We start from the raw sequence: 11,729 nt of genomic DNA, 5'->3' as shown, positions 1-11,729 counted from the left end.
CTCACCCTGTACCCTGGATGAGTCATCACCGTTTAACCCTCACCCTGTACCCTGGATGAGTCATCACCGTTTAACCCTCACCCTGTACCTTTTGACAATGTGTATGTGAATGACTCTCGTTGGAGATTTAGATGATATGCAAGAAGAATCCATTACTTAGGTGTCACAGGTCACAACATCCTAATCAGACAAACAGGCACATTATGACTGTCTGTCTATCCCTGCACACTAGACGAGTCAACACCTTCTAATCTTCAGGTGATGCTCTCAGCAAGATAGCGTTAATGAATTGCTCGGTGGTTTAAGCAGAGCGTGTGTACTCGGTGGTTTAAGTTCTATTATGACTGTCTGTTTCACTGCTGCCTCGATGCACGTTCAAAGATTAGCGTCACACAGCAGGGGCACAGCTATTTCCTCGTAACAAATCTCTGACTAGTTTCAGTGCGCTACAAGAATACACACACACACACACACACACACACGTGTCTCTCTCTCTGCAGAAATGCATCAGCATCACCCTCGGATGAAAACCACAGATAGAAGCGTATCAGTCAGACGAAATATGCAGACTAAGGTTTCGCTTTAACACGTTTTCCTTTCAGTTGTCTCATTTTTGTATATTCAAACAAGGTGAGGCCAGAACGGTTGTCATTCCAGTAAAGGTGTGCTGCCTGCTGGTAAGTGCTCTGGTGCAGGGCTGCTGGTAAGTCTTCTATGTGGGTCATGTTTGAGGTTAGAGTGTGGACACCAGTAGCTTAGCATCTGCTATTATGGTTAGGGTTAGTACATGGTGTCAAGCCTCAAGTCAGTTAGTGTAATGTTGTATCTAAAGTAGAAAAATAACCTGCACTCACTGAAATGGTCTTTACATTTTAATGTTATTTAGCAGAGGTCAAAGAATCGTATGTGTTTCAGAGCTCAAATCAAAGTTTATTTGTCACGTGCGCCGAATACAACAGGTGTAGACCTTACAGTGAAATGCTTACTTACAGGCTCTAACCAACAGTGCAAAAAAGGTGTTAGGTGAACAATAGGTAGGTAAAGAAATAAAACAACAGTAAAAAGACAGGCTATAAAAGTAGCGAAGAACCACAGGATGAGACATCAGATTCAGAAGATTTATTGTGTCGTCGATGCAGCATTTACAGCAGCATGTGGAACTGGTAATCTACACTTAAAAGGATTTACATTTTAAAGTTTAAAAGAAGAATTGAGGTATAAAAAAAACGATTCCAAAGTATAACATTTTATTTTAAAACTGCAGGGGCAGAGAAAGTAAAAAATCATAAATAAATACAAAAACATTGGTTAAAATCTCTTAAAAAAGGAGATGTGGAAAGGTTGATTTTTATCTCAACTAGTCTAACCTGGCTAAATGAAGGTTAAACACAAATACACTCTACCTCACAAATATTTAGGCACTCCTACAGTACCAGTCAAAAGTTTGGACACACCTACTCATTCAAGGGTTTTTCTTTATTTTTACTATTTTCTACATTGTAGAATAATAGTAAAGACATCAAAACTATGAATAAACACATATGGAATCATGTAGTAACCAAAAAAGTGTTAAATAAATACAAATATATTTTACATTTGAGATTCTTCAAAGTAGCCATCCTTTGCCTCGATGACAGCTTTGCACATTCTGGGCTTTTTCTCTTGGAAACCCTCTAAGTTATTGTCAACGTTGTAGGAAAGTGGTCAAAGTAGCTGATTTATGTTCAAAGTTACATTGTTTATTGTGAATAGAATGTTGGGAGTTTTCAACAATGGAAGCTTTAGAATTTCGAGGAAATCCCATGAAAGTGGATGAAGTTTAATAAGTTCAATACAAGTTTAATAGTTTAAAAAGTGTAAATAGTTTTAAAAAGTTGTCCGAAATAATGTCAGAATTAATTCGTATAGCCACACTTTTTTCACAAGCCACACTAATAAACATTGTGGTGCAGTATTCCACTTAGATTCACTGAAGGTTTTAATTGAAATCAATACTGATATTGGTAGTAAATATACTGTGAGCTATAGCTAAATGTTGCAATACGTTGTAAACATGGTCATGTGTAGTACAGTCATTATTACAGATCAGTCAATGATCACATATTAAAACATGTTAAAGGTGAATGTACATTCTCTGTCACACAGGTAAATGTGAAGCCTAGATTTCCCTTCTCACTGGTTTTTACACATTTACAGTAACACATAATCCTTACTCCACATGGTGGCTAGTTTAACGTCATGACTATAGGGGAAGGAAGGAGGTGCAGAAAGTCAATCCTAAAAAATAAAAATAAAAAATGCTACAAATTTGATGCAAAACTTTACAGCAGAACGTTTCAGTCAATATGACTCGGTAATAAACGTTTGATTAACCTGAGACTAAATGTGGTTCAGGGACTTTAAAGAAAAAGTCCTTTGTGGCTTAGTTGGTAGAGCGTGGCGCTTGCAAGCTCAGCCAAGGTCAGGAACATGGGTTCGCTCCCCACTGGCGCCACCACCCATACAAAAATGTATGAAAGCAGTACTCTCAGTCACTTTGGATAAAAGGTAAATGCCATATATTATAATGATGAAGTCCTCAGAAGTTATTCTTGAGGGTGTTCTTTCAGAACTAAAAAGTAGGACTAAAAGACTAACGTAGAGAGAAGGTCCTCAGGACCCATACACTTTAGTCTCATGGTCTTCCACAAAGACACAATCCCAGATGTTTGGGCTTCGGAGGTTATTAGAGGTTAGGGTTAGCTACTGGCAAATTCTGATTGGTCCAGGCTCAGGGTCAGGGGTCAGTGTTTGCGTCTCTTAGAGACCAGGTACTCCTCGATGTAGTTGAAGAGTAGGTCCAGCTCTCCCATTGCCTTATACAGGCCCTTATCCTGCATCTAGATACACAGGAAACACACACTCAGGTTAGAGGAACCAATCATATACACACACACACACACACACACACACACACACACACACACACACACACACACACACACACACACACACACACACACACACACACACACACACACACACACACACACACACACACACACGCGCGCGCCATATGTGCGCACACACACACTCAACTCACTCACTGAGAGGCTGAGGCCGAAGGAGACTTACCTTCTTATACGAGGAGATGAACTCGTTGATGTCAAACGGTTTCTTACAGGAGAAGTAGTTCCTCTGTAGAGAGAGAGAGAGAGAGATTAGGATTGCACCACGCAGCAGTATTGGTTCCAGAGTGCTGGCTGCTGCAAAAGTATACTGGGAACACAAAACACACATTCTGTCTCTCTGTCTCTGTCTCTGTCTCTCTCTCTCTCTCTCTCTGTCTCTCTATCTCTCTCTCTCTCTCTGTCTCTCTATCTCTCTCTCTCAATTCAATTCAATTCAATTCAAGGGGCTTTATTGGCATGGGAAACATGTGTTAACATTGCCAAAGCAAGTGAGGTAGATATTATACAAAAGTGAAATAAACAATACAAATTAACAGTAAACATTACACATACAGAAGTTTCAAAACAATAAAGACATTACAAATGTTATATTATATATATACAGTGTTGTAACAATGTACAAATGGTTAAAGCACACAAGTTAAAATAAATAAGCATAAATATGGGTTAAATATGGGTCTCTCTCTGTCTCTCTCTGTCTCTCTATCTCTCTCTGTCTCTCTATCTCTCTCTGTCTCTCTGTCTCTCTATCTCTCTCTGTCTCTCTGTCTCTCTATCTCTCTCTGTCTCTCTGTCTCTCTGTCTCTCTGTCTCTCTCTCTCTCTCTCTCTCTCTCTCTCTCTCTCTCTCTCTCTCTCTCTGTCTCTCTTTCTCTATCTATCTCTCTCTCTCTCTGTCTCTCTCTCTCTCTCTATCTCTCTCTCTGTCTCTCTCTCTCTCTCTCTCTCTCTAGCGTGGAAACAGTAGGTTTCTTGGATGCCGTGTAAGTTAGGAAGTAGCCGTGTCAGTGTTGTGTGTTTTGGGGTTAGACCGCCGGCCGGCTCCTAAATCGGAGGTTTCTGACGAGGTTTATATATGCTACTATGTCATACAACCTGACAAAGCTTTAATGACATGAAACACAACCATGGAAATATCATCTCAACAATATCCCTGTGACCTTAACCAAACCACATCAAGACACTTTCACATCATACACTCAGAACACTTTCACAGGATATAGGACCAGACTATATAGGACCAGACTATATAGGACCAGATTATATAGGACTATATAGGACCAGACTATATAGGACCAGATTATATAGGAGCAGACTATATAGGACCAGACTATATAGGACCAGATTATATAGGACCAGATTATATAGGACTATATAGGACCAGACTATATAGGACCAGATTATATAGGACCAGATTATATAGGACCAGATTATATAGGACCAGACTATATAGGACCAGATTATATAGGACCAGATTATATAGGACCAGATTATATAGGACCAGATTATATAGGACCAGACTATATAGGACCAGATTATATACAGTGCCTTCAGAAAGTATTCACATTTTGTTCTGTTACAAAGTGGGATTAAATGGATTGCATTGTCATTTTTTGTTAGTGGAATATACATTTTAAAATGTATAAAAAAATGCATGAAAAATACAACACATATCTTGATTAGATAATCATAGAACCCCCTAACTGCAGAGAATGTATGGGCAGGCTACGTATCGGGACAGGCTACTTACGCATTGGACGAGAACCCCCTAACTGCAGAGAATGTATGGGCAGGCTACGTATCGGGACAGGCTACTTACGCATTGGACGAGAACCCCCTAACAGCAGAGAATGTATGGGCAGGCTACGTATCGGGACAGGCTACTTACGCATTGGACGAGAACCCCCTAACAGCAGAGAATGTATGGGCAGGCTACGTATCGGGACAGGCTACTTACGCATTGGACGAGAACCCCCTAACAGCAGAGAATGTATGGGCAGGCTACGTATCGGGACAGGCTACTTACGCATTGGACGAGAACCCCCTAACTGCAGAGAATGTATGGGCAGGCTACGTATCGGGACAGGCTACTTACGCATTGGACGAGAACCCCCTAACAGCAGAGAATGTATGGGCAGGCTACGTATCGGGACAGGCTACTTACGCATTGGACGAGAACCCCCTAACAGCAGAGAATGTATGGGCAGGCTACGTATCGGGACAGGCTACTTACGCATTGGACGAGAACCCCCTAACAGCAGAGAATGTATGGGCAGGCTACGTATCGGGACAGGCTACTTACGCATTGGACGAGAACCCCCTAACAGCAGAGAATGTATGGGCAGGCTACGTATCGGGACAGGCTACTTACGCATTGGACGATATCTTTCTTCAGCTCGTGGAAGATGTTTCCGATGGAGTCGATGGGAGATTTAAAGTCGTTGTTGTTCTGTGTCCTGTTGTTCATGGCGGTGGGCAACACCGTGTCGAGATAGAACTTCAGGATGCTGTCCATAGCGTGACATCCCACCGGGCTCTGATGAGGAAACTACATCATTAATATCATACTGACGGAGAGAGGAACGGTAACTAACTAACCCTAACTGGAGATAAGGTAATTATAGCTAATCCTAACTGGAGATAAGGTAATTATAGCTAACCCTAACTGAAGATAAGGTAATTATAACTAACCCTAACTGAAGATAAGGTAATTATAGCTAACCCTAACTGAAGATAAGGTAATTATAGCTAACCCTAACTGAAGATAAGGTAATTAAACTGAGGAAACTATCCAGCAACTCTTGGAGTACATTGGATTTCAAAAATACATCTCTGTTAATAAAACCAACACTATTTGGCATGGAACTACTACAGTATAACTAGTATAACTAGTATAACCATCAGTATAACTAGTATAGCCATCAGTATAACTAGTATAGCCATCAGTATAACTAGTATAAACATCAATATAACTAGTATAGCCATCAGTATAACCATCAGTATAACTAGTATAACCATCAGTATAACTAGTATAGCCATCAGTATAACTAGTATAGCCATCAATATAACTAGTATAACCATCAGTATAACTAGTATAACTAGTATAGCCATCAGTATAACTAGTATAACTAGTAAAGCCATCAGTATAACTAGTATAGCCATCCGTATAACTAGTATAGCCATCAGTATAACTAGTATAACTAGTATAGCCATCAGTATAACTAGTATAGCCATCCGTATAACTAGTATAGCCATCAGTATAACTAGTATAGCCATCAGTATAACTAGTATAGCCATCAGTATAACTAGTATAACCATCAGTATAACTAGTATAGCCATCAATATAACTAGTATAGCCATCCGTATAACTAGTATAGCCATCAGTATAACTAGTATAACCATCAGTATAACTAGTATAGCCATCAGTATAACTAGTATAGCCATCAGTATAACTAGTATAAACATCAATATAACTAGTATAGCCATCAGTATAACCATCAGTATAACTAGTATAGCCATCAGTATAACCATCAGTATAACTAGTATAACCATCAGTATAACCATCAGTATAACTAGTATAGCCATCAGTATAACCATCAGTATAACTAGTATAACCATCAGTATAACTAGTATAGCCATCAGTATAACCATCAGTATAACTAGTATAACCATCAGTATAACTAGTATAGCCATCAGTATAACCATCAGTATAACTAGTATAGCCATCAGTATAACTAGTATAGCCATCAGTATAACTAGTATAGCCATCAGTATAACTAGTATAACCATCAGTATAACTAGTATAGCCATCAGTATAACTAGTATAACCATCAGTATAACTAGTATAGCCATCAGTATAACTAGTATAGCCATCAGTATAACTAGTATAGCCATCAGTATAACTAGTATAACCATCAATATAACTAGTATAGCCATCAGTATAACTAGTATAACCATCAATATAACTAGTATAGCCATCAGTATAACTAGTATAACCATTAGTATAACTAGTATAACCATCAGTAATACTAGTATAACCATCAGTATAACTAGTATAGCCATCAGTATAACTAGTATAACCATCAATATAACTAGTATAGCCATCAGTATAACTAGTATAACCATCAGTATAACTAGTATAACCATCAGTATAACTAGTATAGCCATCAGTATAACTAGTATAGCCATCAGTATAACTAGTATAGCCATCAGTATAACTAGTATAACCATCAGTATAACTAGTATAACCATCAGTATAACTAGTATAAACATCAATATAACTAGTATAGCCATCAGTATAACTAGTATAGCCATCAGTATAACTAGTATAGCCATCAGTATAACTAGTATAGCCATCAGTATAACTAGTATAACCATCAGGGTATTTTCTTAATATTCATGTCACTTCTAACTCAGGAATGGATTGAACATGTATCCTGGTCCTGAAGTGTCTCGAGCCGTTCCATCGGGGGGAAACTGCTGTTAGAATAGACAGAATAATGTCAACTCACCTTCAAGTGGTGTAGAATCCCTTCGTCCAGCAGGGATGTCTCCAGCTCGTCATTAGCCTCCTGCAGACGACAAACAAGCCCAGTTTAGACTCTGTATCCTGATGCTTGGTTTGTATCAAATCAACGTTTGTTCATCACGTGCACAGGACATAGTGAATGTAAACGGTAGAGTGAAATGCTTTTACTGAAGGCTAATATATCTACGTTTCTTCCACAATATTCATCAAGTCTCTGGCGTAGTGGTTAGTTGCCTACTATCAATGATTTTTTTTTTTTGCTGTCAAAAACTGAAACTATGCCACTGAAGCTTCTACTTTACTAAACACATGGTTTGAACAACAATGTAACATGTCTTGCTGGGATTTGACCCAATTCCCTGTCGTCGGTGAGTGTTCGGGTCCCCGAGATCTTCTCTCTACCTGTTGAGCTACTGTTCAGGTGACATTCCATGAACAAATCCTAACTGCATTGTAAGTACCGTGTCAAGTAGAGGTCGGTGTTTTGAAAGGAACTTGGAATCAAAGTAAGCACTGGAACACACAGCGAAATCAATGGGATTTTGCAACCACGTGATCAAAAAACGAAGCTTCGGACATCATTGATTAAGTGATAATGTTACTTTGAAACTAGCATCGGTACATTGTGACGGATCAGTAGTTGCTTTGAAACTAGCATCGGAGCTCCGGTATCAATCGTCCAATCACTACCAAGTGCTATAACGAAACAGATGTTGCCTGTGTTCTGATTTCATTTGGTTGTCATGGCAAGGGGTCAGAGACAGTCAGTCACTGTCCATGTTGAGGATCAACAGGTCATCGGAGTTATAAGGCAGTCTGGTAAAGCACATTACACAGCAATTTACATCACACACAGACTGGACCTACCGGTTCAACTCCTCATCTTGGCTTGACTGTAGCCTGACTGTAACAAATGTCGTTTGCCTGCATTCTGATTTAATTTGGTTGTCATGGAGATTGAAGACATGGCTGCGCTCAACAATGATACAAAACAGATTGAAGCACGTTGCTTTTCTGTCATATCCACCAGGACAAGCTGCTTACCATAGATAGAAAAACAATATGCCTCAACAGGTATTTGGTGCATTTAAGTGAATTGCGACTAAAGAGCTGAGTCCTTTAGTCTCAATTCAAGAGCTGAGCCCTTTATATATATATATATATATATATATATATATATATATATATATATATATATATATATATATATACCCATCTTTGTATAAAGTTGCAACTGGTTATTGACTGTTATTGAATATGTATGTTGTTTTTTTAACTTGATTGTGAATGACAATGATTTGTTGCTATGTATTTGTGAAGTCTATTGTTTGAGCTTGGTGGGCGACTGTCTGAACGAAGTTTAAAGCAATAAGAAAAATTCTATAGTGTTTCAGTTGTGATAAGGGTAATTTTGACAAAATTATAAGATTTTATTTGGGAGGGGGATGTATTTTCCCTTAAATTCACCAGATATAACCATTTCATAGCTATTTGTGTGTGTGTGTGTGTGTGTGTGTGTGTGTGTGTGTGTGTGTGTGTGTGTGTGTGTGTGTGTGTGTGTGTGTGTGTGTGTGTGTGTATATATAGAGATTTATTTCTCACGGGGGGCATGGCCCCGGACCCCCCTAAAGAGAGTTGACACTGGAACCAAGTGACCCTGACCCCCTCCCCCCCCAAATATCCAACACAAAGTTATGCCCTTGACTTACGTAGTAGTATAGTATATTCACATATATATGAGGGTAGTAGTATAGTATATATGTAGTACTTATATATGCAGTATAGTGTACAGAGAGAGAGAGCGCTTACGTAGTAGTATAGTATATTCACATATATATGAGGGTAGTAGTACAGTATATATCTAGTACTTCTATATGTAGTATAGTATATATGTAGTACTTATATATGCAGTATAGTGTACAGAGAGAGCTTACGTAGTAGTCTCTGATGGTGGAGAAGGCGATGCGGAGTTCCTTCAGTCTGACGGGGAAGCCCTCTATGAAGGAGCAGCAGCGGTCGAAGCACGGCACACGTCTGCTCTGGGCATGCTCACACTGCAGCGCTGCAGCCAGCAGCACGGATAGGAGGAGACAGTAGGGAGACATCCTGGAGTCTACTGGTGCTGCAGTCTATTGGTTCCACACTCAACTGGTCCTGCAGTCTATTGGTTCCACACTCAACTTCTGGTTCTGGTTGTCCTCTGGTACTGGAGTGTGCTGGTTCTGGTTGTCCTCTTGAGGAGCAGACAGGAGAGCATGTGTACTCTGGCCTAAACCCCTCATCATTTATACCCTGAGAAACACCTCACCTATTTCCTCTGTGATGCGAACAGAGTTGGTCATGTGATCTGGTGATGGGGGTTAGGGGGGGAGGGAGTTCCTGGCAGTACTAGGGTTAACTCCTCACACTTGATGTTTTATGATGTAACATATTCAGTCATTTACATGTTTATTGCGTTAGGGAAAGTTCTGAGTGTGTAATGAGAGACAGCTCACTCCTCCCTTCCTCCTCATTTCATATTCACTCGCTCATGTCTTTTAAGACCTTGGACAGAAATAGAGAGATGGAGTTCCTGGTATAGGTAATTAAATACATAGATATAAATAGATATTTCTACACGTATCAGAAAAGATGCAAGTCATTTATTTCTGTTAAATTTGCTTTGTGAGTGTTTCTGTCCGTCACGACAGTGTTCTGCTTCCCTAGTGCTAATCTCAACGATTCAGCGTCAAAACATTAGGAACACCTGCTCTTTCCGTGACATAGACTGACCAGGTGAAAGATATGATCCCTTATTGATGTCACTTGTTAAATCCACTTTAATCAGTGTAGATGAAGGGGAGGAGACGGGTTACAGAAGGATTTGTAAGCCCTTGAGACATGGATTGTGTATGTGTGTCATTCAGAAGGTGAATGGACAAGACAACAGATTTAAGTGCCTTTGAACATGGGTATGGTAGTAGGTGCCAGGCGCACCGGTTTGTGTCAAGAACTGCAACGTTGCTGGGTTTTTCACACTCAACAGTTTCCTGTGTGTATCAATAATGGTCCACCACCCAAAGAACATCCAGCCAACTTGACACAACTGTGGGAAGCTTTGGAGTCAACATGGGCCAACATCCCTGTGGAACGCTTTCGACACTTTGTAGAGTCCATGTCCCAACTAACTGAGGCTGTTCTGAGGGCAAAGGGGGCTGCAACTCAATATTAGGAAGGTGTTCTTAATGTTTTGTCCACTCGGTGTATTTGAATTGTTATGTCTTCATATGACTAGCATGTTCATAAATTGTGCATCAATTAAATTCATTCAAACGGCTTTATTTATCCCTTGAGGACAATTCTATCATTATATTATTTAATGCAGGGTCAGCAACAGACTGATAAAAATAAGTGATTTCAATGAATAATAATTAAAGATTTTAGTTTTTTGGTTGAAAAAAAGACTGTAAAATCCCCAAGAATTCGGCAAAAAAAAGTTCTGTTCCCAGAGATAAAAAGAGAAGCTTTATGTGATTGTGTCTCAATGTAATCAAGGTATGAAATTATTGTTATTTTCAAATACAATCTATTTTTTGGGGTGCTTGCTTGTGGTCAATTTGCGGTGACTCTAGTGGCCTCCCACTGATTTAAAGGCTGCTGTCTAGGTTTGTCGAGCTCTCTGTGTGTAATCATATACGTTGGCCTTTCTGATAAATGATCTCACGTTCTATACAGTTTTAATAACTAATAAACAATTCAGACATTTTCCACAGTGTTTCTGATTAAAGTCCTCAAAATGTATTTTGTTTACAAATATTGGGATGTTTAGATAATCTGCTGAATTACGACAAGGTTGGATTAGACGGTGGGAGACAGAGAGACACATATATTTCAAATATTTGAAATAACCTAAACGTATTTTAGTTTTTGCCCTAGCACTACACAGCTGAGAGAGAGAGAGAGAGAGAGAGACCGAGAGAGAGAGACAGAGGCCCAGAGAGAGAGAGACCGAGAGAGAGAGAGAGAGGCCCAGAGAGAGAGAGACAGAGAGAGAGAGACAGAGGCCCAGAGAGAGAGAGACAGAGAGAGAGAGACAGAGGCCCAGAGAGAGACAGAGACCGAGAGAGAGAGAGAGAGAGAGAGAGAGAGAGGCCCAGAGAGAGAGAGACCGAGAGAGAGAGAGAGAGGCCCAGAGAGAGAGAGACAGAGAGAGAGAGACAGAGGCCCAGAGAGAGAGAGACCGAGAGAGAGAGACAGAGGCCCAGAGAGAGA

At 39.8% G+C, this 11,729-nt stretch overlaps 1 protein-coding gene across 1 annotated transcript; it reads right to left on the bottom strand.

Moving 5' to 3' along the window:
• Positions 1–1,621: 1,621 nt before the first annotated feature.
• il10 (interleukin 10) lies at positions 1,622–9,694 on the bottom strand. Its single transcript, XM_039015302.1, has 5 exons — positions 9,413–9,694; positions 7,462–7,521; positions 5,322–5,486; positions 3,115–3,177; positions 1,622–2,879 (listed from the first exon to the last, which is right to left on the bottom strand). The coding sequence occupies exons 1-5, from the start codon at positions 9,581–9,583 to the stop codon at positions 2,784–2,786; spliced, it is 555 nt and encodes a 184-aa protein (XP_038871230.1). The 5' UTR covers positions 9,584–9,694; the 3' UTR covers positions 1,622–2,783.
• Between the last annotated feature and the right edge of the window lie 2,035 nt (positions 9,695–11,729).

The sequence above is a fragment of the Salvelinus namaycush genome, chromosome 20 (genome assembly GCF_016432855.1).
Source record: "Salvelinus namaycush isolate Seneca chromosome 20, SaNama_1.0, whole genome shotgun sequence".
In the NCBI taxonomy this organism is placed as follows: domain Eukaryota; kingdom Metazoa; phylum Chordata; class Actinopteri; order Salmoniformes; family Salmonidae; genus Salvelinus; species Salvelinus namaycush.
The sequence above is the reverse complement of the archived record's forward strand: the minus strand, read 5'-3'. Positions and strand labels throughout refer to the sequence as shown.

Coding starts and splice junctions, on each gene's coding strand:
- il10 (XM_039015302.1), bottom strand. CDS start 9,583: ATGTCTCCCTACTGTCTCCTCCTATCCGTGCTGCTGGCTGCAGCGCTG. Junction 3,178..5,321: donor AGAAAGATATCGTCCAATGC/GTAAGTAGCCTG, acceptor CTCTCTCTACAG/AGGAACTACTTCTCCTGTAA. Junction 2,880..3,114: donor TCATCTCCTCGTATAAGAAG/GTAAGTCTCCTT, acceptor CTGTGTATCTAG/ATGCAGGATAAGGGCCTGTA.